The sequence below is a fragment of the Ipomoea triloba genome, chromosome 5 (assembly GCF_003576645.1).
Source record: "Ipomoea triloba cultivar NCNSP0323 chromosome 5, ASM357664v1".
NCBI lineage: Eukaryota > Viridiplantae > Streptophyta > Magnoliopsida > Solanales > Convolvulaceae > Ipomoea > Ipomoea triloba.
Window position 1 is genome coordinate 26,558,813 of NC_044920.1, and position 27,986 is coordinate 26,586,798.

At 34.2% G+C, this 27,986-nt stretch overlaps 2 protein-coding genes and 1 non-coding gene across 5 annotated transcripts; 1 reads left to right on the plus strand and 2 right to left on the minus strand.

The window, feature by feature from the left end:
• Positions 1-14,170: 14,170 nt before the first annotated feature.
• On the minus strand, positions 14,171-19,744 carry LOC116020615 (CDPK-related kinase 3-like). 2 transcript variants are annotated; one of them, XM_031261085.1, is made up of 11 exons: positions 19,199-19,744; positions 18,223-18,353; positions 17,492-17,533; positions 17,295-17,403; positions 17,047-17,125; positions 16,036-16,332; positions 15,830-15,939; positions 15,617-15,721; positions 15,432-15,494; positions 14,711-14,878; positions 14,171-14,632 (listed from the first exon to the last, which is right to left on the minus strand). In XM_031261085.1, exons 1-11 carry the CDS (start codon positions 19,742-19,744, stop codon positions 14,495-14,497), a joined length of 1,788 nt encoding a protein of 595 aa, XP_031116945.1. In that variant the 3' UTR covers positions 14,171-14,494. The 2 variants fall into 2 exon arrangements, with proteins under 2 accessions (XP_031116945.1, XP_031116946.1); XM_031261086.1 differs by having other exon boundaries at positions 19,192-19,316.
• A 4,394-nt stretch (positions 19,745-24,138) lies between these two features.
• On the plus strand, positions 24,139-24,219 carry TRNAL-AAG. The gene has a single exon. It is a non-coding gene; the product is annotated as a tRNA-Leu (tRNA).
• A 512-nt stretch (positions 24,220-24,731) lies between these two features.
• Positions 24,732-26,962, minus strand: LOC116020862 (protein IQ-DOMAIN 14-like). Of its 2 annotated transcripts, none has more exons than XM_031261418.1 (5): positions 26,679-26,962; positions 26,221-26,577; positions 25,918-26,151; positions 25,766-25,834; positions 24,732-25,493 (listed from the first exon to the last, which is right to left on the minus strand). In XM_031261418.1, exons 1-5 carry the CDS (start codon positions 26,808-26,810, stop codon positions 24,831-24,833), a joined length of 1,455 nt encoding a protein of 484 aa, XP_031117278.1. In that variant the 5' UTR covers positions 26,811-26,962; the 3' UTR covers positions 24,732-24,830. The 2 variants fall into 2 exon arrangements, with proteins under 2 accessions (XP_031117278.1, XP_031117277.1); XM_031261417.1 differs by having other exon boundaries at positions 26,221-26,580.
• Between the last annotated feature and the right edge of the window lie 1,024 nt (positions 26,963-27,986).

Below are 27,986 nucleotides of genomic sequence, written 5' to 3' on the forward strand. Positions count from 1 at the left end.
GAAGAAGGCAAGCTGCATTTTGTTGAGGCGAGGCTAGAGGAAGAAGAAGAAGGCTTACTACTTGGTTATTTTCCGAGAAAAGATAAGATATAATAGAGTTTTTATCCAAAATGGTCCATCGACTATTGCTCATTCTCAATTTTGCATTTCGACTTTCAATTGCACCTAATGTGGTCCCTCGACTTTCAAAAACTCACCCAATTTGGTCCTCCGTTACATATTCCGTAAAATCAGTGTTAAAATGGAGGGCATTTTCGTCCATTTACCTATTGTTAGCCTAATAAACATTGAGAAATAGTTGAAGGACCATTTTGAGAATAGTCAAGGGACCATTTTAGGAAAAACTATTTTATTTATTTCATTTTTGTTTATTTTCATTTTTTAGACTCTATAAAATTATAATTTTTATACATTTTTTTTCTTACAAATATAAATAGTTAAAATCGTGCAATCCATCCTAAAATTTTTTAACTTTTTTACAAACTATTCCTATGCAGATTTACAATAAGTTTCGTAAATTTTATAAATACTCATTTTTTAAGCACCGATTAAAATAATTCTTAATCACATCCGTAGTACTAAATATATTACTTTGGATGTTTTTTTATAAATAAGATATAATATTATTAAACTCAAATAATTAAAAATAATGTGCCCACAGCACAAAAGATTTTATGATTGACTTAAAAATTAACTATAAATTTTATTGTTGAATACAAATTGACAATTATTAAACATTATTTATAATAATTATTATGTCCCGTGTAATATACTAAAATTATTAGGTAGGATTTTTATAATTAAGGTATAATTTAATTAAATCAAAATTATTAAAAATAATGTGTCCACATTACAAAATAAATTATACTTGCCTTAATAATTAATAAAAAAAATAAGAAGAAGAAGACATATAAAAGATGTCGTACAATATCTTAAATAATGTAAATTAATATGAAATTTAATAATTACTTCGAAATCAAATACAGAAAATATTGCAGGAAACATTGACGAGATTTTACTTTTCGGCTCACCTGAGAAGTTTACTAGAAAAATTTACCTTTCGGTCCAATATTTTCCCTACATTTTACACTCTTTGGGTGTCTACGCTTGAAAAGAAAATATTATTTTCAATGGTAAAAGTAATATTTAATGTGATACATAGTGATTGATTGTCTATGAACATATAAAAAAAAAAAAAAAAAAGTATATGACTATTTATGAAATTTACGGAACTTATTGTAAAACTTCATAGGAATAGTTTGTATATTTAGAGAGGAAAAGTCTGTAAAGCAAGTTAAAAATTTTGAGGTTGGATTGCGCGATTTTAACTATTAAGTTAAAAATTTTGAGGTTGGATTGCGCGATTTTAACTATTTATATAAAAATTTTGAGGTTGGATTGCGCGATTTTAACTATTTATATTTGTAAGAAAAAAATGTATCGAAATTCTAATTTTATAGAGTCTAAACAATGAAAACAAACAAAAATGAAATAAATAAAATAGTTTTTCCCAAAATGGTCCATTGACTATTCTCAAAATGGTCCCTCAACTATTTCTCAATGTTTAGTAGGCTAACAATAGGTAAATGGACGAAAATACCCTCTATTTTAACATTGGTTTGACGGAATATGTAGCGGAGAACCAAATTGGGTGAGTTTTTGAAAGTCGAGGGACCACATTAGGTGCAATTGAAAGTCGAAATGTAAAATTGAGAATGAGGAATAGTCGAGAGACCATTTTGAGTAAAAACTCGATATAATATGCTCTTTTAATCCTATTGTTGTCACTGGACTTGTGGACTGAAATCGATAAGAAAAGTTTCAGTTTTTGCCTCGGAAAACTTTGCCACTTCGTACTTCATATGTAATAATTAATGAATGAGTTTTACTACGTTTCTTCCCTACTTTTATTTCACCACTTTTACTTTCTTATGCGGCAATTGAAATTAGTTATTTTATCTTATAGTTTAAATAAAAATGTCAACATCAAAATTTTGTTAGGAGTAAAAATTAGAAGTAAAAGTAAATATTTTCCTTTATTAAATCATACACAAACACTAAGTAAGCTGTTCTTAGGCTGTAGACTGGGTCAAGGATGATAAGAAAAGTGGACTCGCAAATTGAAAGAGTACATCTGTACTAAGTCCTCCAAAAGCGTTGCCAAATTTGAAAAGTATAAGTGAAGTAGCGTCCATACATTCCTACAAATATTTTATTTTATTTTTGTGACGAAAAATCCACAGTTAATATCCATTTCATTTTTATTGAATTTTTTTTTACAAAGAAAACCCACAATCAATATTTCATCTTTTATTTTTTGACTCTTATCTTGTTGAAATTGTAACCACACACATCACTTAATCTCCAATAGCAAAAAAAGACTTTGCAAATGGGATAACCCCACCCAAGATAACTAAGGATACAAACTTGTAACCACAAGGTCATGAGTTTGAATCTCAAACCCTCTTGATTTGAACCGGCCAGTTATCTCCATGTGGTCCTTTGTCAACTAGGATCACAAGGCGATATTTACGCTGTGTACCCTCAAATATTAACGGCGAGTTTATATAATAATGATCAAATGTGAACTTGGTTTCTTGTGATAAGTGTGGACTAATTTGATCCATCAATCTGGAATGATTAATGCCTAAAAAATGTCGGGGTCAATTTTATAAATATTAGTATAAGAAAATCAACTTAAGGATTCCATTCATCTATTTCTTTAGATGTCGTTTGATACTTTCTCATCCATTACATTCCTAAGAAAATGTTTTCTTTTTTTAATACTACTGACTCTGTTATAATGTTATGAGAGTAATTCCAACCAAAAAGTAGTATTATTTTTAGTACTACTGACTTTAGTATTTCTAGTGAAGCTTTAACCCACAATCTCCCATTAAAAAAAGTACAATATATTTTGTGCCACTAGACCACAAGGTCTTGGCAATCAAAAAGTAGTATCTACTACCTATACTAATACCATACCAACTACAATAACTATTTAGATAATTATTTTTAGAAAATTACAAATTAAACATTTTAATTTTAATATCAACTATAATGAACTTATATAACCATGCATTAATATACATTGAATTACTTATTTAAATACAAATACTAGGCATTAAATCAATCGTCCAATGCGAGTGTAAAAGTAGTATATATAAATTGTCCGTCTTTCATTCTTTCCATCTGTTTGGTAATTTACCGTCTTTCATTCTTTCCATCTGTTTGGTAATTTACTCTCATATATATTGCATGCCAATTTTGACAAATCAAAATTTTAGCCAACAAGTAAGGTTCTTGTCTGAGACCGTATCTCACTCGTCTTTATTCGTGAAACGGTCTTACACAAGTTTTTGTCAATAAGTATAAATAAATATTTGTGTGCGACCGTCTCACGAATCTTAATTCGTAACACGGGTCGAATCTTTAATTAATTGGGTCAAAAATCCGACCCGTCTCATGTATTGAGACCCGCGAGACGGTCTAACACAAGTGTTACCCACAAGTAAAAGATTAATTAGAGGTAATCAAAACGTGTTAATCAATATTTTCAATATTAAATATATTTTATTTAAGTATGATATATTATTTATTTTAAATTGATTTTATTTTAAAGGATAAGTCAAACTCCATTAAACTACTGGATATTATATTAGAATGATAATAGTTGGTGTATTTGGAAGAGTAATTTTTGCTTCAAGCTAAGCGAAATTCAATGCGTCATCTGATTAAACTGTGGTTAAAGTGATGGAAATTAAATGGTCCACTGCTCCAACAACAAATATTTCAATAGAGGCCAAAAGGTGGATTAAAATATGCACTTCCAAATGGAGCCTAACTAGATTGGATGAAGAGGCCAAAAGGGGATTTGTCGATTTTCAATCTACATGCATACTAGGGAGAAAAGATTTTTTTTTTTTAAATCTTTAGATAAACCTAGACCAGCCAAAGACTTTGTGGTTCGTTATGGCACTCGGTTTAGCGATTACATTGTAACAGAATCAGTAATACTAAAAAAAAAAGAAAAAAATAAACCTAGACCAAACAATAAATCTTATTAATTTTCATATATACGAGGGACTCTCTTACAAGTTTCACGCATTCAACTGGAATCGCATCGTTATTACTAGAAAACTACACAATCAAATTGAAGAAACAACTTGTTTTGGGACCATTTTAGCGAGGAGATGTTGCAAATTGTATTGGGACAACTTGTTTCTTAGTCCGTCCATACACTAAACTTTTCAAATTAATCGATTGAAGTGGGGAAATCAAAGTCAACTACCCACTAATTAACCCACCCAAGATAACACTTTTTCTTGACCATCACTTTCAGGTGGCAGCTAGCTAGTTGTAACCCTTTCCTTCACTCCCAAAATGGCATATAAATATCTCTTTCTTTGACTCTCCTATCACCACCCCACATAAAGATCGAGTTTCGTGCATATCCATTTAAGTTTCATCATCACCACCATATCGCCGCCGACCACCGTCGATAAGGGAGCAAAAATGAAGGGCGGCGGAGTGGCGAAAGGGAGTGTAGCAATCATGGTGGGTGGGAAAGGAGAAGAACAGCAGAGATTCGTCATCCCTGTCAATTACATAAACCATCCTCTATTCTTTCAGCTGCTCAAAGAAGCTGAAGAAGTGTATGGTTTTCACCACCGCGGTCCGATCAACATCCCCTGCCACGCGGAAGAGTTTCGCCATGTCCGGAAATTGATCCATCAAGACCATCAAAACCATTCCACTTGGTGTTTCAAGATCAGGGCTGCTGCTGTTTCAACTTTAAAATTTTTAGTATATCTTAAGATTAATTTAGGGAGGTAGTAATTAGCATACGTACGTAGTTGAATATACTCAGACACGTGTATAGTATATATGGGCTTGCCACTTTGAAATTCACCGTATATAGAATAAATTACCAACAGTAAATTAATTATACTATGGTCTAATTTATTTAACCATATATTATGGATTAATGGTGTCTGACCCAAATATTCAATCTATTTGATCCGTCAAAACAAATATTAGCTTGTGGCTCAAAAGTAAAAACATTTATGAATAATGCTAGAGAACCCAATATTTTTTTCTTCTAAAATCTAATCTATCCTTCATGACGTGTAACTAAATTCGATTTTTAATAAGTGATGGCCGGAATCAACCAATTCATTGGGTGGCGCATTCTCCAGGCGTGCCAGAGAGTACTTGTTGTGCATTCTTTCAGTTCGCAGGTAAGTTTTTAGAAGAAAATTAAAATTCAATCTCAATCTTACATCTAAAAAAATTAGACGGATCATATCAGATTTTTTTTAAAAAATGTGGTGACATTTTCGTAATTATGACTAATTTTACTATGCAAACTTGAACACTAAAATCTATAATTTTAAAATTTTTCAGGTTTGCACATTTAGTATTAACATTTTGCACATTAAATATTTACATTTTGCGTATTTAGTATTAAAATATTGCACTTGCAAAAATACGAAAGTACATTGCACTTAGGGTTTCGATTTTAGAGTTTATGACTAAGTTATTGGTTTTATTTTGTTTAGTGGTTCCCTTTTTACTGCTTAGGGTCTAGCATTTACGATTTGGATTTAAAATTTAACTTTTTCATTGATTTTATAATATTTACTAGGTTTGCATATTTAGTTGTTAAAGATTGCATATTTAATTATTCAAGTTTGCGTTGTGAAGTTGATGATAATTACGAAAATGTCATCGTATTTTAAAAAAAAAAAAAAATTTGATAAGATGATGCATGTAAGGCTGAGATTTGTTTTTAGTTTTCTCTTGCTCTCATGCAATCCTAAGCCTATTTTTATTTTTTACTAAAACTTTCCACCATTGATTAATCATAATAGGTGATTGTGCTTGGTTCTCATTTTTATATAAGAAGACGTACTCTATTATCATTTGATACTATATTCTTAGTACTCGCCAAGCACCTTGTGCTTAGATGGCATGTAGTGACTCTCTCATATGGGAGATCATGAGATTGAGCCTTAGTGGAGGCGAATTGGCTTTGTGCTTTGTTTCTTTTTGTGGAAGTATATAAAAATTATTATGTGTGAGCACAATTGGATGATATTTTTGGAGTTATGGGATGGACCATGGCGTGACTCTCGACCGATGAGAGCACTAAAACAATTACCGATCGAAGACCTTGGGGGCCTACGACCTTGTGGGCACGGGTCTGGGCACGCCCTTGCGTGCACGCGTGCCCACAAGACAATGGGCATGGTTATGCTGGGCATAGGCACACCCGTGCTGTTCGTGTGCCCATTAAATGGCACTTTTTTTTCTTGTTTTTAGGAGGATTCTTTCCACCAAAAATACATCTTTCATTTCCTTTCATTCAGTAGTTAGATTTATTACCTCTAGAATAGCTTAGACACTTATGTGCATCTCACTTACCCTAGTTCTAATTCCATAATCCTTAGTACAATGTTTAACATCTTAACTTGAATAAACGAAGTCCTGGTCCTGTGTTTTACTTATCTTATTTGTTATTTGCTTAATCATATCAACTTAAACCAACTCTTTAACGGCAGACATAGTTTCTATAAAAATTGTTTTAACTTATACTTAACTTCACCTTGCATCAATTTCTAATATTACAAGAGCCATCTCCATTGGAATGATATCTAAACTTTATACTGTAATTTGATAACTGATGTATATGTGAAAACCGTTGTTATCAATAAGTATTACATTTCTATCTTGATCCAATAACCCGCCTCACAGACAATGATAGTGTGAGACGCTGTTTTTTTGTCTTGGGACTGAGCCTGCAGACACCATTTTATGTAAATTGGAGCATAGTATATAATTTAGGGTTGGTAATTTCCATCTGTATAGACATTGTATTCATGTATATGAGTATATTAAGTGTGTGTATATATATATATATATATATATATATATATATATATATATATATATATTCAACTACTACGTATGCTACGTACCTAAAGCCAAAGAAAAGTCTTAAGATGTACATACAATAAAAAAATTTCAAGTTGAAGCAGGCACAGGCGCCTTGATCTTGAAGCACCAGGTGGAATGGTTTTGATGGTGGGAGGTTGTTTCCTGATGAATCAATCCCCAGACACGGCGAAACTCCTCCACATGGCAGGGGATGTTGATCGGACCGCGGTGGTGAAAGCCGTAGACTTCTTCAGCTTCTGTGAGCAGCTGAAGGAATAGAGGATGGTTGATGTGGATGACAGGGATGACGAATCTCTGCTGCTCCTCTCCTTTCCCGCCCACCATCACTGCTATACTCCCTTTCGGCACTCCGCCCTTCATCATATGATATGCATCAAACTCCGTATCCTAATTATCTGTGTTGCGCGCTGTAAGATCCAGGAGAGCAACACAGAGACATATTTATATGCCATTTTGGGGGAGTTAGATGCAATGTGGGCAACTGCCACCTGAAACTACTGTTTTAAGTGTTATCTTGGGTGGGTAGTTGACTTTCATTTCAGGCTTTCACCCCCTCCCCCCCTTCATTAATATGAAAGGACCAAAATTTATTTGTTACAACCCAACTTAATTGGTATTCAGGGTCAACTCCAAAGTCGAACAAAATTAGTCGACGGTTAACTTTTTGAATACTACTAACTCAATGCAGTATCTGTTCATAACTACTTTTCTCAACCTATCGAAGCACAAGAGTCAGCATTGCCCCCACTGAGGCTCGAACCCACCACCTCCCGTATAAAGGGAAAGGTTTGGACTACAAGGTCCTTGGCAATGGTTAACTTTGTAACCAGAAGTTTAACAAGTTCGACTCTAATGGGGCGATTTATTGATCATCTTGATTTGAACCGATCAATTATGAATAACTTAATTGGTTATCTCCTTGTGGTTCTTTCCAGAGTCATCTGGCGGCAGTGCACACCCTCCAATAATGGTTGCTATTTCTCTCGTCACTCAAAAAAAAAAAATACTCATATTCAAAAATTGATGCTTATATTGTGGACTAGGGTTCATATAATAAAATTGGGAGTTAAATTTGGAATCTTATATTTGTGAGCATAAATATAGTATGTGCAGTCCAACTATCAGCTTAGGCTTTTAGTTGAGATGTTATATTTACCAAATGAATTGTCCGACCAACTTGATAGGGTTCTGAAACAAATTTCTAGTACGAGGTTTTGTTTAGGAACTGTAAACCAATACAATTTGCAAGATGCATGTACTCCCTGAAATGGTACGTCCCAAAACAAATTGCGTTATCAACGTGTTGTTTTATAGCAATAATGATGAATTTTTTTATACGATATAATTGCACGGCATATAATCAAATACCAAAATAATATGATTGGGTTTACTCTTATGGTGTTTCGGGTCGTTAACAAATTGAAACATAGTGGCACATATAATTTTAGATTCTTAACAACTTAATATATAGTATAAGAAACTTATAAACCCATTTAATATGTTATAATTATTGTTTCTATACATTTATACAAACATGTTATACAACATATTAGCAACTCATTAATATAATGTTATTTTTATAATAATTATTATTATTATTATTATTATTAAAATAAAAATAATTTTTAAGTAACTTTTAAATCTCTTCATAATTCACAATAGTTTATAATTATACTTTTTAACGGTTAAATAACAATAAGTCAATAACTACTATTAGTAATATGAAATTATGTATAATTTATATTTTCAATAATTTGACATCATTACAGATTTTATATAATATATAATATATTTTATTGTAATAATTTTTCATCCAGCTTGTATTTTATTATATCATTATAATTTAATACAGTAATTTTTTCTCTTTAAATTGCTATTTGACGTTAATAATGTTACTGGTTATGTTTGTAAGTAAACAGAATTGTATTGCTCTAGAGTCAGAGTACAAGTTTTAGAGTGTCTCCCTGTTGCCATAGGCGCGTATGTTTTATAATTGACAATGACGTACTAACTGTTACAAGGCACAATGATATCCTAATAACTACAACGGCTCCTCTCAATAAGTGCCATAACTCATTAGTAATTGAGACGCTCTTCTCTATAAGTGTGCTAGTCCTCTATAACTGCTTCTTCTTTATGGGTCAGTGCTGCAATAAGTGCGTTGGGCTTTGCCTTAATTGCACTGTTCCACCTGCTCTCTGCTTGACCATTACTGTTTCACTGTCTTCACTGCTTCCACGCGTCAAACCAAAAGTGCATTGAGTCAAGTCCAATTATCTTGTTACTATTATATTGTTGTTTGGATGTGAATATGCAATAAATAGTTGTATGAAATTATTTTGGTCATTTAGTATTTGAAAAAGAGAGAGAGAAAATAATTCATGTTAACGAGTTAGTGGGTTGAATCATATTGTGTCAACTAGTGTAACGTGAAACCCATTAATTAGCTTATTATGTCACTCTGTTACAAATTTGTATTCGTCTCTATAGCCGAAATTTATTAAAATCCTACCTAGCTAATACGGAGTAATTGTTTAGACGGGGACCAAACAGATTAGATATTTGAATGAGACAACATTAATCCATGACATCACATATGGTTTAAGTAAATTAGATGAGATCATCCCATAATATATATAATTTAGTGTTGGTAATTTGGTCTGTATACGGTGAATTTCACGTGTCTGAGTATATATGTTAATTGCAGTGATAGGAGAGTCTGAGAAATACATATTTATATGCAACGAGGAAACAAGTTGTCCTAATACAATTTGCAACATCTTCTACTCCCAAAACAATTTTTTTTTCCTTGTAGCAATAATGATGCAGTACGTTCAACCCACTGGGATCAAGATTTTAGACGTGGAACTTGTAAGTAATTCATATATTACATTTAATGGAATTTATTGCTCCCATTAAATTAGAGACTCTCATTCGTTCTTATGATGACCAAATGGCCATTTTAAAAATAATAATATCTTAGCTTGCAATTGGGAATGTTTGATTTATCACATTCATAGACAGATAAACTCATATGATGACGTACAGGATGACAACAAATATTTTCAAAAAAAACTCATATGATAACGTACAGGATGACAACAAATATAACTTGCTTGGCTATTTGTCAATCGTTATATCGTGGATCATGGTCCACAAAGCTTTGTGTGTGGACCATGGTCCAAAAACGACATCATTTCTGCCGTCACATCTTAACGGAGCCCCGTAAATGAAACTACAGCTTATCTCAAATGATATTGCCTCACATTTGTTTTTAAACTATCAAATGAAACTGTAGTTATATCGAAATGAAATTTTAGTTGTGTTGAAAGGAAACTGCAGTGTATATACTGAAACTTAATAACAGTTTCACATATTCGAGTGTATATTGTCCAATGAAACTGTAGTTATATCGAAATGATATTGTAGTTGTGTTTTAATGTATATAAAATGAAACAAAATAACAATTTCACATATTTGAGTATATAATGTTGAATGAAATTGTACTTTATATCGAAATGAAATTATAGTTGTGTTGAAAGGAAACTGTAGTGTATATAAAATGAAACTGAATAACAGTTTCACATATTTGAGTGTATAATATAGAATGAAACTATAATTATATCGAAAAGAAGCTATAGTTATGTTTAAAGGAAACTGTAGTGCATATAAAATGAAATTGAATATGTTATACACACAAAGTTACTTTTTGCGGAACGGGTGCCGTTTCTTTTCATTTAAAAAAACAATACCGTTTTGATGCCTGAACTACCATGCATTGTGGACCGCGATCCACTATAAAATTTGTGGTTATTTGTGGATCTGCCAAAATTTAATAGATTTAATCATCTTTAGCAGATCTGGTTATTGTGGATATGTCACTAAAATAATTATTTGGTGACGAGGGAAATTCAATTGGTATTTCAGTCAAAAACGCTAAGATAAAATATATATATATATATTTGGTGACGAGGGAAATTCAGCTCACAACCACTACTCAAGAGCGTTAATAGTCTGATAAATTTGGTTGAAATTGTTTAATTTTCTTTGATGATTATACTAAAAATATTTATTAATTGATTGACATTGTAACTTATAATTTGTAATACGAATATAGTGCTCAGATTTTCAAAAATAAATAAATGAAGGTGGTCGCATCATAGGAAAAGCAGGGCAGGGTTTAATGTGCATTAATGGACAAAACCATGAATAAATTAAGTTACAATTTAAATATGAGTTAATATTGATAGATGATGATATAAATTCATTGTAAACCAGTTTCTAGTTTTGCTATATATTTTGATCCTGGCAATTAGGCAATGGTGATTTTATTTTTTACAAGGTTGCAAAAATCGCTAGGCGCCGATTAATCGGCGCCTAGGCGGGCGCCTAGTTTTTTTTTTTTTAAATAAATTAAAAAAAATTATTTTAAGTGTTAATAATTGTAAAGTGTTTAATATTGTAAGTCTTTATACTTTAATAGTTAAATAGTTAATACTTATTAAGTTATTAGTTATTATTTATTAATTATTAGTGCATTACTTATTAGTTTAATTTAGTTATTACTTATTATTTTATTAAGTTATTACTTATTAGACTATTAGAGTATTAGTTAATACATTATAACATTAATTAATAGTTTAAATATTTAAAATTTATAATTTTTACTTATTAAAAAAAAAAAAACAGCCTGCCGGTGGCCTAGGCGCCGGCCGCGGAGGAGGCCGATTTCGGCCTTCCTCGACGCGGCCGGGCGCCGCCTAGCACCTAGGTGCCGATTAATCGACGCCTAGGCGCGATTTTTGCAACACAGATTTTTTATTTTGTTGTGTAACGAGGAAAACCCATCCCTAGTAATTGAGGGTATATATTGTATAAGTTTCACTCTTATTTAATAGTTTACAAATTATACAGAGATCTAAATCACCCCGATAAAACATTATAATATTGATTTTAATCTTTTATTAGTTCCAATGTAGCATTGTCTTTCAGTTAGACTTTACCAAATGTCAACTACCACTATTTATACGCCATTTTCTTGTCATTATTATTTATTTAAAAAATTACAACTCGAACAAAAAATTATTATATTTGTGGAGCTTCAGGTTTTGGTTTGACAAGCTAACTGTCACATTTGCATTACACATGTGAGAGATGTTAATCAATATAGAGACAAATAAATTTGTAATTTCAGTTCTAGACTATTACAGTCTCGATTAATAGTTTTTTTTTCTGTTACAGTGTAGTGTATTTCAAATCGAACCTATAACATTCTATTTAATAGAGTCACTTCTTGTCACTAAATCACAAGGTCATTGACAATATCAGTTAATGGATTGAGAATCAAAATCATAAAAATTGTCACCTAAAGAAAATTTAAAGGATCAATATAATAATGCTCCCATCAATAATTGAAGGACTGAAATTATTATTTTGTATAAATATAAGAACAAAAGTACATATATTGGTTGAATTATTGAAGCAAAGCTTAATTTATTGGAATTAGCAAAAAGGTTTGGTGTGTAGTGCTATTGAGTCAACCCCAAGTGCTACGTCAAAATGAAGGTGCTAATCATGATTAGCATTAAACTAATGATTCGAGTAGGTGATCACTTGACAGTCAATATCAGCAATTGTTTGGCTTTTGGAATGGCACAGTATATATAGTCCACCTTTGTTTGGTAGAAATTAAATCCTCGTAGTAAATTGAATTAATGCTTTCAGCTATATATTGGTTGGCAAAAAGAAAAGGTATTTATTTGACTTTCATTTTCTTATTCAGATGCATGTTTTTAATGTGTCTTTTCATTAGGTTAGAGTGACAAAAGTATTCAATTGTACCTTCCATTATTATATAATTTATAATTTTATATTATGTCTTCTTGCTCATTTGTTATATACTTTTATTTTGTTACGACTTTAATAATTTCATTTAATTAAACTCATACATTATAAATAGCTATAAGACCACATAAACCATGGACAATTAAAAAAAAGGTACAATTATGTTATTGATTTTTTAAAAAAAGTCCATATATGTCATACATTATATTTGTAATAATAATATTAATATGCTAGGTAGGCATATATCAATTATAGAACAATTTTACAATGCCGTAAATTAAAATGTGATGTATTTTTTAAAATTATATCTTGTACTTTACGGGTTATACTTTCACCGTACCCCTTCTTATGTTTGACAAAACACAATATACGACTTTATAAATATAGTACGTTTTAACATGCTAGAAAAATCAAGTAGTGACCCCCACTTGTTCTCATTGATTCTTTTTGTAGGGTTCAAAGTGTAACTTTGATTATAAATTGCAACTCTTTTGATATAGTAATTCTAAAATTTAATTTTATCTTCTCATCTCCATAAAATAAAAATAAGAGCCTCAAAAAGAATGATCGAATAAGTAAGGGTGTCAATGTGGGCCAACTCAACGGCTAGGATTATGCAATCCTAACACGCCTCATGTGAGCTCGCGGGCCTCATAGATCAGCCCACAAGCCAACTTCTAAATTAAAAATATATATATTATACTATTATTATATTTTCTAATAACTTAAACTAAATAATATTAGATTTTTCTGAGTTTAAAAAATTAAAATATTTTAATTTAATGTTTAGAATATATATATATATATATATATATATATATATATATGAAGCCTGTGAGGCCCACATTTTCACAGGCCAAAATTTCTAAGCCCTAACCCGCCTCAGTAAGATGATTTAGAGTTTGTCCGCAAACTTCGACCCACTTTTACACCCCTAGAATAAGTAGAGCATAACTCTTATATTAAAAAGTCACAAATTTAATTTTGACCAACATTTTTTTATTCAAACTTATCGCACAAAGTTTTTCTAACTATTACTAAAATTTACTCAATACACATTCTTAAATAATACTCCATAACTATAGTTTCCCTCGTCTCTCTCACACACCCAAAAAAAAAAAGAGGTTATTGCATGTACTTGTTACGCCATTGGGCCAACTCATCTGACAGCGTAGAAAGAAATTAATAAATAAAAGATGGGAAGATGGCTACTAATTGAACCTTTAAAGAAAAATCTCTTTTCGAATAAGTCATTATTAGCTGGGGCAGACAAACACTTCGTCATATTAACATAATCAATGACGTAGGAATAGCAAAAAAAAAAAAAAAAAAAAAAAATTGGCACAGGCCGGGGGTGAATCAGTCATAGTCCAAGTTTCAGAGTTGATATGCAGCAAGTATTACAAACAAACAAGAACAAAATGATGATTTTCAACATTCCAAAGAATTTGCAGGGTCGAATGCAGAAGAAGATACATGCATGCACCATGCATTTGACCTCTCTCTCACTAACATTTTTCATTAAAAAAAAAAAAAAAAAAACTTTTAAATCATCCATCCATTCCTGCACATAATATTGGAAGAAAAATAAAGAACATAGAAAGAATTACAGCTATACTACTACTCAGTAGGTCCTTTGTCTGTCATCTCCTTTGTATCCCATCCATACATGCCTTCTTGCTCTGTCTTGTTATCTATGAAACCTTGCATTTGCACTGCGAATTGTCACGCCGTGCAAGAATTTTGTGTACCCCACGAAGTTTAATTTCCCGTCAGCTCTTATCCAGTCCTTGAGAAGAGCGTAAGCTGTCGGCCCCAAGTTCTGTTCCTGCATAACCCCCCAAATATATCAGTATCAGTGTCAGTGTGAATCCAAGTACTGCTAGCTCCTAGGAATACCACTTACATGTGCCAATTCCTCTACAGAAATTACGCGGTTTCCTTCTCTGTCAAAGTTCTCGAAAGCTGCACTCGCGATCTGTTCCCAATTTTCAAGAGCTTCGAGGTGATATACACTGATTGCAGCAGCACAGAATTCTTCAAAGTCCATCTGTTTATAGGATAGTGGCTCCATCTGCAAGTTTTTTGGAATAGATGTTTACAACAATTATAAAGACAGCTTCACATCCAATCAGTGTATATGTTTGCAGAACTAATTAACCGTGATAGACGTTTCAGCAGATAGACAACATCATATCAGTTTTCCAAACACACGCAACATAAAAAGTACCCAAAGTTGAGAGGGCACGCTACTCATTTGAATAGTACCCCATATAACAATACCAAGTTCAGCCAAGACCTTATGGTCTAGTGGGACCCGGTTGCACTCCCATATGGAAGGGGGTGGGTTCGAGCCTCAATGGAAGCGATATTGACTCTTTGTGCTTCAGTAGGTTGAAAAAGTAGTTATGAACAGATACTGTATTGTCACAGAGTCAATAGTACTAAAAAAAAAAAAAAAAAACAATAGCGAGTTCACATACTCAAGCTGGATAGGATTATGGTTTTAATTTTGTAATACGAATATCCAAATCAGGGAATACAAGTGAAGGAAAGTCGAGGAAAGACCATTTCAGGAATGTAATGTTAAATAAATACACCATTGAGAAGAATGTAAGATGTCTAACCAGGCTTAAGATTTCAAAAACCCTGGATTCCCTCATGGCATCAGTCATATTTTTCATGAGGGCCTGTATCAATTTCACGACAAACAAGTTAAGAGCAGGAAAAAAGAAACACCGAAAACCAGGTAATCATTACCAATGCAATTAATATTTTGAAAGTAAACAACAGAGAAACAGCAGTATCTAACCGTTCTGAAGTTTTCAAGTGAGATAAAACCATCTATTGGTTCCAAAAGCTCGAATTGAGCCCTGAGGTAGAACAAATCTTGTTCGGTCAAAGCTTTTGAAAGAGCCTGAAATATTAAAAAGCACAAATATAAAATCACAAATAATAGTACATCATGTCACTAAAACATGTCAGAGAGCTATCTCATGACTACATAAAATCAGTTATCAAATACCTTCAGTGCTGCACGTTTCAACGGTGAGGATCGGATATATGACTTGACCAATTTATAGATTAATATATCCAAAGGCACAGCAGAATTTTCGAGTCTCAGCCATGGATGAGCTGCAAATATATAGGCAAGCATTTAGGTAAATATTACCCAGTCTATCTTTAGATAATTGCGCAGACCAAAACATAATCTAAGATCAGCCAACTCACTCAGTGCTTGTGCTGCACTCATTCTTTTTCTATGGTCTTTATTCAAAAGCCGTCTCACAAAATCTCTGGCTTCTGCAGATACACCTGGCCAAGGTGCATCCTCAAAATTAGGATCTGCTCGTAGTACAGAACGGAAGATTCCCGACTCGGTACGTGCCCAAAAAGGTCTGCTTCCACATAATAAGATATAGGTTATCACACCAATACTCCACATGTCTGCTTCAACATTGTATGATCTATGAAGTACTTCAGGTGCAACATAGTATGCACTGCCAACAATATCATTGAGACGTTGATCTGCGAAGTTTAAGAACTTACGGTTTTGAATTTTCTTAGAAAACTTTGAAAACAAAATCAATTCATGTTTGGACCCAGGTAAAGGGGAGGCATCTAAAATAATAATTTCATCTATGGAAGTAGAAAACAAAATATTGTCAAAAAAAAAAAAAAAAAGAGACAGCAATAATAACACATGAAAATTGTGATAAAATATTTAAGGTTATCATTCAGAACGATATTTTTCAAGGACATACACTTATCTAAAAGATTCATAAAACAATTACTAGTACTATGCAGGAGGCCGTTAGCCTGTTACTGTCTTACTGACATGACCACAGTAAAGAGTAAGGTCGATATATCATCTCCATCGAGGATATTTAACTAGAAACGTTGTCACAAAAGACCCAATGCAATAATAAACCTATTTGCCATCCCTACAAATGCTTATGGTAAATCACTTAGTAAGCTGCTCCTTACCAAAAGTGACGAAGTGTAACAAAAGTAACCATAAAGTTCATGAACTAAGAGTTTAACGTCTAGTTAAAAAAATCCAAGCTGCATTTCCTTTTCCATTCTCGATAAGTTCTATGTACAAATAGCTGTAGCAATTAATAGGCACAGATCAACTGCATTTGCAAGACGCAATAGCATTCAAGGAAGGAGATCATGGAGAAGAAAGATCAACTTCCTAGCAAAAACAAACATGAAAGGAGCTAGAATAGTGAATATTACCTGGTTTGATAAAATCAGAGAGACCAAAGTCAATAACCTTCATGGGAGCATCTTCTTCTCTTTTGGTAAAAAGAAAGTTCTGCAAAGAAATCGACATTCACAGGCATTAGAAGTTGCAACTACACCAACATGCATATTCATTTCTTGTATACACCACTTAGTAAAAGACCAAGCAGAAATGAACTGAAAGTTGCATATGTATGAGTTTAGTGTTGATTATCTGATAATGGAATGAATGTTTGTATTACCTCCGGCTTCAGATCACGATGCACAACACCTTGAAGATGACAAAAGGCTACAACATTCAATATTTGCACAATAACTCTCTTAGCATCCTCCTCCGTGTATCTTCCACCTCTGAAAGATTAATGAAAAGAAGGTCACATTTAAGCTGAAGTCTCTTACACAACTATTCATGTTAGTTGTTACAAATAAGAAACATTACCTTGATAGTATTCTATCTAATAGTTCCCCTCCTTCACACAATCTGTTAAAGACCACAGTTTAAATAAATGAGACGATATTACTTTGTTTTCATACACAAACACACTAGAAGAGCAAGCAGTAAAAGTTGCCCTAAGATGTTGGCAGCACTTCATGACCTAAAAGCAGGTAGTCTGCATGAATTTAATGAATCATATGCAGTTTCTTCAGACCTTTTGGAAAATTTTCAGCTTTTTAAATGGACTGTTCTAAAGGACTTTAAACCTATATAGCAAGAAACCCCTTTTCCTAAATATTTCATTTTTTAAGTTTTCCTTTCATTAGCTTGAATGCAATTGTAGCTTTAGTAGTCATATTTTATATGCTAAAAGTTAAAATTACTGGTTATCCAGTATCCATCAGTTGATAATGATGAGTCAATTCATCAATTGTAAACAAGAAAATAGGTTATTTAGACTCCATTCTGAATATAACGATTCGATTCTTAGTTTAGTTTACAATTTAGAGAACTGGGCTCTGCCTTCATCAGTAGAATTCAAGCTTGGTAACAATAAGTAGGAGATAAATCCAAAACTATGAGCAATGAAGCATGGTGCTAAATTTTGTTGAAAATATGAAATGCATGACAAAAGGCAACCGAGGAAATAGAAAGTAATTGCTAAGCTGTCAGCTGCAATATCAGGAGCAAATAATGAAGTGAAGTAAGATAAGAGTTAACAAAGAAAGCCATACTCCATCACAATGTAGACATTTTGAGCATCCTCAAATGCATCATAAAATTTGATCAGATTATGATGTCCAGATAATGCTTTCAAAATTTTCACTTCCCTACGAACATCTTCAATGGATATGGCTGTAGTCATCTGCCAAAGCCAAGACCAAACATTCCTGAAGTTAGTGATGTATAATTAGAAATCAAAATTGGCACCCATTAGCTTGAAAAAAATTGTGCGAAAGGATGCATTCACTGCCAAATAAAAAAGGAATACCACTTTGAAGCGGTTTTTTTTTTACATTAAAATTTTGTTTTGGCAGTAGGAGGCTGATGTTGATCCACGTTTTAGGACAAGCATCGTACTGCATTCTAAACAAACCCTCATACCAGGAGCACTGACTTGGGAATCAACCAAACCGTGATCTAGTAAAGGTAATCCACTAGCATATAAATTACTCCCTCTGTTTACAAAAACTTGTATTCAAGAAAAACACATGGATTTGGGAATGGGAATTGAACCTAAGAGTCCTAGGTGACTACAAGGTTCTTGGCCTTATTTTGGAATTTAAATTAGAAGGGCATTCTAGTAAGCATGACAATCTTTACACTTTTACAGAATACAGACAGAGGGAGTAATGAATTAGGAAAGTGGGGTGCACATGGGAGGGACATTTTATCCATCCTGTCTTCAATTGTTCTTCCTGTGTGCTTAGTTCATCTTGATCAATGTTTCTAGCTAGCCGACCACATGTAGCTGCTACACAAGAAAATGGCTACTCTATTTTAATCCTCTTGGATGCAAAAGTTAGGAACTTTGCAGAATCAGCCTTATTACCAGGAAAAAACAAAAAAAAATCGGATCTTTATTAATAAAAAGAAATTGGTTAGTGATTCTTAACAATAATCAATAGTTTGCAGTCCACACTATATCTCATCCAAGAAGACTCAATTTGAATTTGTTTTGAAGAAAAATATAATGCACATACCACTCACCTTTGCTTTGGAAATGATCTTCACAGCTACAGATTGATTCTTGAGCTCTCCCTTTTTACCTTTAGCAAGGCAAGTATGACCAAAATGCCCTCGACCCACCTCTTTTCCCAGTTCATATTTGGACCCGAAATTCTTCGGATACCCAAAACTCTTATCAAGCGGTCTATCTCCGGCTTCGCCGCCGCCGCCGCCATTTTCCTCCGGAATCGGCCCCTCTCTCGGCTTGGCCGACGCGGGCCCCTGCCGCTTCAGTAGAGCTGACATTATCGGCTTCGCCGGCGAGGGCGGAGGGAACGGCCACTTGAATTTCCTCCTGGGCGTGCCGGCCGGCGACGGCGAGGGAGCGATTCCCGCCGGATAGGGGCTCTGCCATGGACTAGCGGTGAAGGAATACGCCGGAGTGTTCCCATTCGCGGCGGACGGCTGATGAGCAGCCGGAGAAGGAGGTGGCTTGGGACGATGGTGGTTGTTAGCGACGGCGCCGCCACCGGCGGTGGCGACGACGTCGTCGTTGTCCGTAACTACCTTGCTGCAACAATGCCCCATAAACGGCGAACGTTTCTCCGATCACGATCAGTCAAAGTCTACTCATCTCACGGTCAAGAAGAAAAAATGGAAAAATCTCTCGCAGACCTAACGCCGGCCAAACAACTTTATTAGCTTAAATTGCTATATGTCCGCGTCTCAGTCAGCAGTCAGCGAATTATGTATATTCATATTCTTCCCTATGGAAGAAAATATAATATAATAATAATAAATATTTCTTGATATTTTTGTCCACAACCTATTAACATGAGCAAGATTATTAACTCTATTAACCTTACATCATGTTTCATGCTTAAGGGTTGATAGTGTATAACTTTGCAAAACCCAAAATACTTATCAGGGAATGATAAAATAATCAAGATTTTTTTTAGATTTACTATACAAGTCGGAATCGTTCCACCGGAAATTTTCTCTGTCTCTACCGTACTCCAGCTTGGTAGTTTCCACCGCCTATCCAGGGTTGAACTCTGGGTAAATGTATTAAAAATGACAAATTTTAGCGGATGGTGTTGCTACATACAGTTGAGGGCGAACTTGCTCTGGAGAAAAACGTATTGCTAGCAAATACCACCATTTTTTGTTTTAGATCTTCTAAACCATTCCCGCAGGAGATCCAGGCCCGTTTTTGTATGATCATTCGAAAAAAATATTCATTCTCCTCATTACATAAAAGTACATGAGAGTAGAAATACTGAAGCATAAATTATATATAAGTTATGATTTTGAAGGTGTGTACAGGGTAAACCATGCTCATCGAATTTGTGACCTTTTTTTTTTATCATACAAGGACAGGTGATACTCGAAGGGAGAGACAAAAGGACTAAATGTTCTCCCTCACTCTACGGACATAAGTGGTATGAAGCAAGTCATTAATGTAGGCATCTTCACAACTCAGGGGGACTGGTGTCGTAAGTCGCCCACTCATCACGTTGTTGAGCGCCCACTGTAGCAAGGACACCAGCAACCTTGTTCTGTTCACAAAAGATAGCTTTGATCGAAATCTTCCAGTCTTTATCGAGCCATCGACTTGCTTTCTCAATTATTTCCCGAATGGGTCCTTGAAGAGTGGTTTTGTCATGAATCCAGTTTATGACAGAGGTAGCGTTAGATTGGATTTCAACATCTCGAAGACCTTTCCCCCAGGCCCATTCCATGCTCTTGACAACGGCTTTAGCTTCAACTGTTGTTGGCTCACCAAATTATGTTTTCCCCGAAAAGCCTTCCAGCCACTCACTATTCTCGTCTCTAAGAATACCGCCATACTCCACACACTTGATTACCCCTTTCAAGAGTACTTGATCAGTTGACATGATATAATTAATTTGTGACAAAAAAGGACAAATAAAATAGTTAATGTAAAAGCTAATAACAATCAAATAAAAAGCAAATTTCCCTTTGAATTGGAAAAGTAGAAGCCAGGATAATATGGACAAAGCAGGTGTTAAGTGTTAGCCTAGACATAGTGATGGTCACAAAGGAAAATGGTATGTTTTGCCTTGATTGCATCGGTATAGGCCCTATTTTTGTTGTGATTATAAATTGGAAGACACTATGTCAAAAAAAGGGGTAGAAAAGTCAATAAATGTAACATCACACACCATGTTCAATAGTTAAAGGCAATGAAAACCAAATTCCTACCCACTTTATTTTGACTACTTGTATTTGTTGGGAGCTTTTAATGAGTTTGTAGATTTTGTCAATTTTCTTTACCACTTATAATGTTGGTATATAGCAGGGTGTCCTTTGTATTATTTGATACGAAATGGCAAATAAGATACATACTTCCAATTTTGAAGTTTATGAAGAAAAAAAACAAAAGTTGTACTCCGTATTAGATTTTATATTCATACAATTTGTGGTTTCAAATTAAATGAATGGGTTGAATATTAACTTGATTGTATTTAAAGTTGTACACCTTAATACTTTTATTAGATTCAATGAATCTGGTTATGATTGGTCTTCCTTGCTTAAATTTTTATTTTTTAAAAAAATAAAGAGAAAGAACAATAATAAAAAATGAAGAAGGAAAGATGGAGGATTGTGTTTTGTTTACCAAACAACACAAGTCAGCAGACCAAGATACCGGCAAATTTTTGTATGAATGGTCCACACAATGCTTTGTGAAACTGTGAATCATAAAAAAATATATTATTTATTTTGTAAAAAAAATATATTATATTCTTACTCAAATAATGTATTTTATGTACACAAATAATGTACATGTATTCGTGGTCCACATAATTATGTGGATTATGGTCCATGCAATAACGACTCCCAAGATGCTTAAGTTGGGTTACAAAATTATCTCAAAAAAGAAGAAAAAAAAAACTTGGGTTACAATTTACAAAATACAAATGGGCTATCAATTAGGCCCAATCCAATGTGAATTGTGTTTCAACTAATAATGGGCAAATTATGTTGTGGAAGGTGGATCTTGGTCCAAAACTACGTCGTTTTTCTCTTCTTTTTTTTTTTTTTAATTAGTAAACATATTGCTGAATATAGAGTTGTCCAAAAATGTGTGAATGTAGAGGTTTCAAAGTGTGAATGTAGAGTATAGAAATCGTGAATGTAGATTTATGATTGTGTGAATGTAGAGTTGCCCAGAAATGTGTGAATGTGGAGGTTTCAAATTGTGAATATGGAGTATAGAAATCGTGAATGTAGAGTTATGTATGTGTGAATCTGTAATAGAGTTAAGGAGTTCTAGCAACTTGTAGCCCTGTAATGTGTGAATGTGTAGTTCTCAAATTGTGAATGTGGAGTATAGGATCTCTGAATATAGAGTTTTGAATGTGTGAATGCATAACAGTGGTAATATAGTTACTAAACATATAATCCTATAATGTGTGAATGTAAAGTTTACAAATTGTGAATGTAGAATATAGTGTATGTGAATGTAGAGTATAGTGTATGTGAATGTAGACCCAAGTCCACCTTGCATAACAACCCCTAATAATGGGCTAGAGGCACATTACTACAATGGCCTTATCCATTTTTTAATATACAAGAATAATTAATGTTGAAATATCTAATATAGAGTCTCACATATATACAATTAGACTACAAAGTCTTGGGCAACCTTAACTATCAATAGTTATTGCATGGACCGTGGTCCACACAGGCATACAGTTGTGTGCACCACAGTTCAAAAACGATATCGTTTCGCGTTTTTTATTTCTTTTCACGTGACCCGTTGGAACATACATTTTTATAACTCATAATCCATAATTTACATTATTCTAACACATAAAATTCAACGACGTGGCCCCAGGAACACGTAATAAAGCGTAAATCTCTACGTCTCAATTTTGCGGAGAAGGATAACCAATTCGGACATATCCAAAAAATTTCATTGCAAGCAACGCGTGCATAATTCCCTTTTCTTCCCTCTCCATAAGGTTTCAATTAAGGAGCTTAGAAAGACAAATTATTATAAAGAAGGAAAAAGTTTGTTGTGAAATTAATGTGGGACAAAATGCTTGTCAAAAGTGAATTCTTTAATCGAATGGTTTTCCAGTAGTCTACACAATCGAATTTACCCCTTAATTATTCATTCAATATTTAATTGCTACAAGAGTATATATGTTCACTAAAAACTATTTTATAATAACAAGCATAACTGTCAATAATCAACAATAGATGTTATAATATTAGCCAAAGGGTAATCTATGTATCAAATGCTAGCAAACTAGTATGGATAGTGATTCATCTCCTTATAAAGCAAAGGTTTAGTTCTTGCCATCGCCACGATGACAACCTAGATAGTCTTCATGAGTCATCACTGGAACCAGCTTGCATGCTTCTTTGAATGCTCATGCTGCCTAAACTAGGTAGTTGTTCTAGGTCGTTTGCTTCAACACTAGAAAAAGAGAGAAATATGTATTATATATCTTCTTTTAGTTGTTTTGTTTCTCTTATTGAGCCTAATTGCCTCAATTTTTGACTTTTAAAGTATTACATACCCATACTTTTTCTAAGTATTATCCATTGTCTGGTACACATCGTCTTCTAAATAAGAGCATCAATGGCATGATGCCTTAAGTTTGCTACAAAAGTTAACTTTAGAGTTGATTTTTTCTCTAACTTAAATACCACTCTAAAATTTATTGTAAATGTGAAGCGAGACCGGATCATATTAAAAGTATTTTATTTTTTAATGTTATGACGTAAAAGAGTTTGAGTTAATAAATATTTTTCAGGAGAAATATGTATGACGAATGAACCTTAAAATTAAATTTTCAAATTTGGAATTATGGATGGTCATGCAAAGAAGTGAAAGAACCCTCCAATCATGTTTTTAAATTAAAGAATATATAAGAAACAATTTGGTTAAATTTCTACCTTAGATATAAATGGTAATATAAACTCTTATGTAGAATTTGAAACAACAAGTTGAGATGGCCGAGTTGGTCTAAGGCGCCAGATTAAGGTTCTGGTCCGAAAGGGCGTGGGTTCAAATCCCACTCTCAACAATATTTGGTTTTTCTTCTCCTCTCTACCCCACCCCTCTGCAAATAAAGTTAACGAACTGTTCTTTAGACTAAAAAAGCAAACATCAGCAGTAGTCCTTTTTCTTCTTATTTTTTTTGGGTTTCATTCTTTGCTATTCACCAGTAACTGCATGTTCTTCGTTAAAGAAGCACATAAAACAATACAGTGGAGTTTGATAACATTGATAAAGAATTCATCTTCATATTCTTTTAACGTGCTAGATCTAGTAGAAAACGGTGCTCGAGGTACATGCAGCCATGTAGGCATTATATTCATAAAGAAAACAAACTCCTTTTTGCCATTCACCTTTCTTTTTGTCCCTTCCTAGCTAGCTACTTTTTGTTTTAAAACTCCCAATTGCTTGTCCAATGAGATCTCAATTATTCTCACTAAAATAAAGAACCATACCCGGAATTCAAATCTACCTTTAACTAAATCTTTATGGTTAGTTAAATGAATTTGAACATGATCATCTAGTAACAGTACAAATACATTATGCAGAAATGGAATTTTACTAACATTCAACTCTTTTGCCTACTTTACAATCTAAGTCTGAAGTTCTTGATGTAGCCTAAACTCATAACAAATGTGTTTAGTGATAGGTAGTCTTTTGGGTAGAGCTCATCAAGGTATGATCCGAGGAGTAACCGTTGGTGATAGTGTCGTTGTTACAGGCGTCTGGGACGGGGAAGGAGAGGCGTTTCTTTGCAGAAGGGTTCTTTTCTCTGTCTGGTGTCAAAGGCCTCTGCCTCGGGGCACTTTGCGACCGAGCCATTGCTGATGCAGTGGATGCCATGTAATTTGGCTGACTTGTTGGAGTCCTGGTTGCAGTGCTGACACTTGATCTGTGGTGGAAGTAGCTTGAGAGGGAATTAGGCGTTTCGGGTGTCGGGTGGTTCCTCTCTTCTCTTGTGAATTGAGGGGTGATTGAGTGGACCAAGATGGGCTTAATCTTGCAGGGAGGGGTGCAGGGTGATGAGTGGTTTTGGTGCATTCTGTGGAGAGGTGAGGGGACTGGTGCAATGTAGGAACATAGTTTTTGTTGATGGTCCTGGGAATACTGATTTTGGAGTCTCCTAAAACTAGGAGCAGAGTTGGAATAAGACTGGGCTGTGTCAACTTCAACTGTCCTAATGGGATCTCTAGGTTGATCAAAAGAAGCTCTCCTCAGAATTGTTCTGTTATATGACCTCTGATAGTCCTCAAGCTCTTCATTGCTGTTTGTATCCTCTTCCTCCTTACTTGAGCTCCACATCTATCACAATCCAGGCAACGCCAGCCAAGTTAGTCAGGTTGTGAACTTCGTAACCATGAGGTTATAAGTTTGACTGGCAATGAGCTGAGAGCAGCTTATTGAACCAGTCAGCTATGAGCAACTTAATTAGGCTGGTTTACCCTTTGCAGCTAGGGTCACAAGGTGAAATTTATCCAGTACACACTATCGGGTAGTAGTGGCAGGTTTCACTAGTCACTAGAAAACGAAAAAACAAGGATAATCATATCCACTGTGGGGTTGAAGGTTGGTACCTGTTGAGAGAAGGCATAAGCAAGAACACTTTCGCGCTGTAACGCAGTAGCTCTGAGATCAGTTTTAGACTGCATTATTGACACAATTGAAGATGTTAAAAATCCAAGTGAAATGTGAAGCACACTGAATTTCTTGGGGAATTAGTACTCACAGTGGATCTTCTATGTGAGAAATGAGGCTCAGTTGTGGTGTTTGGGCCATTAAACATGGAATTCAAGCTCCCTTCAGAGGATAACCTTCTGCGGCGGTCACACACCTGAGTTTGCACTCTTACCAGTGACTGCATACACTGCAGAGTCATCTTCGCCCTCTTCCGAACATTATGTCCTCTTACTATGGCCTGCAGCTTCACAACTCCCTTCAGTGCTCGAAGCGCTTTTCTTGCCTGTCAAACACATTGTTAATTAGACAGTTGAAAAACAATTAGATGTTTGCAGAAAGACACAATTTTTACCAAGTATCCTCTGAATGCTGTCTGAATGGCAATAGCAGCATGCTGTTCTTTGACCAAAAGGGAAGGCCTTGTTAGGCGAATGATCTCGACCGCTGCTTGTGCAGTTGCAGCCACAGCCTCAGCAGCAGCAGCAGCTGCAGCCATGGCCACTGCAATTGTCTGTCTTTGGTTAGGCTCTGCAGCATTATCCTCGGACGACAGACAACGTTTTCCCTGGTTTCCTCCACTGAGGTTTAGTGAGTTCTTTACACCCAAATTTGTCTGTCTAGTGGTAGCAGTGCTTTCTACTTTAATGTGGTGGACTGTTGTTTCATGGACTGCAGGCACCTTCCGGAAAATCCATCGTCGTTTTCCTCTCTTCTGCAAACACACATGAAATGGCATTTAAATTATGTTCTGCACATATATATGCATGCTTACATTTCTCCATTTGGAGACTGAAATCTGATATATAATACCTTTTCTTCTTCTTCTTGCTCTGATTCTTCTTCTCTTCTTCTGCTGCTGCTGCTCTTCTCAGTGTCCTTGGAAGGTGATCTGAAAGCCTTTTTAACTAAGCCTAACCAGGAACCCCCTCCAGTCTTCCCCATTGAATGCTTAATTACTAGGAACTAGGAAATTCTAGAACTCTGCTATTCTCTATTTCTCAGCAAATCATGTGTGTTTGAGCTTGAAATGAAAGTGAATATGTACTTGTTAGGAAGAAGATGATAATGGAATCCCATCAGATTGGAACAGGACTACAGGAGTTTGCAGAATATATATATATATAATGCAAGGTTGATAAAGGAGCTTATGTATATATATTATATTCTGTGTATGTTTGCATATGGTAAGCACATAATGGTAGATGTGTCAGGGATTTCATCAAGATTGTGCCTTCTCGAGATAGTCAAAAGCTGCAGAAAGAAGAATTATATGAAGATGTAAGCTTTTCCTTTTTTCCTTTTATTTTTCCCCCACTTTTCTTTTAATACTTACTAGAATGAACCCTCTTTAATTTTCTTGTTCTGGGAAAAGCACAGCTGACTACATTCTTTTGGTTTTCTTGTGTACATTGGCACCAGAATTAGTAACATATATCAATCCATTCAAAATTAGCATTTTTTAAACTTTGGGTTTAATTTAACTAATCTGATCTTCACAAGTGTATATCAGAAGTCTCTGAATATATATACTGCAAAGTAAACGAATGATGCACTTGATCTGATCTGCAAGTCCAAGCGTGCTTATGAACAAGCCAATTAAGCCCAGAGATGAAACAGTGCTCCTTTATGGCCTTTGCATTTGTGGAGAATCTGGGAACAGTATAGTGGTTGGTGTTTTCTTAAAAAGAAGAGGAAAGTATGAAAGGTTAGGGTGTGGAATAATAGTTCAGTCTCTATCTGGTAATGAAAGCCAATATAATCCATCAATACATGAATAAAGCTATCCTAGTTTTGTTCACTGTACACCAATTGAGAATGGGCAAATGGATGCATGTTGTATATGTTTAGGTTGAATTCTAGATGATTAGAATTGGTCAAATATAAAATTACAAAATACAACATTTATATTATAATATACATTGAGAATAAATGAATAAGAAATAATTTGGGAATAACAAAGCATTTCCATTTTTAATCAGCGGGGTTATTTTTAAAGACTCATTTGTCGTTTTATTAGTTACGTACTAATCGTCATCAAGAACGAGGCAAAGACTGTTCAAGAATAAACAATCGGCCAATATGCGGATCATCAATGTAGTATTTTAGGTGGTTTCTTAT

Coding starts and splice junctions, on each gene's coding strand:
- LOC116020615 (XM_031261085.1), bottom strand. CDS start 19,744: ATGGGGCATTGTTGCAGCAAGGTAGTTACGGACAACGACGACGTCGTC. Junction 17,126..17,294: donor ATCGTGATCTGAAGCCGGAG/GTAATACAAACA, acceptor ATTTCTTTGCAG/AACTTTCTTTTTACCAAAAG. Junction 16,333..17,046: donor CTCTGATTTTATCAAACCAG/GTAATATTCACT, acceptor TAAACTTCGCAG/ATCAACGTCTCAATGATATT.
- LOC116020862 (XM_031261417.1), bottom strand. CDS start 26,810: ATGGGGAAGACTGGAGGGGGTTCCTGGTTAGGCTTAGTTAAAAAGGCT. Junction 26,581..26,678: donor AGCAAGAAGAAGAAGAAAAG/GTATTATATATC, acceptor GTGTGTTTGCAG/AAGAGAGGAAAACGACGATG. Junction 25,835..25,917: donor TCTCACATAGAAGATCCACT/GTGAGTACTAAT, acceptor TCAATAATGCAG/TCTAAAACTGATCTCAGAGC.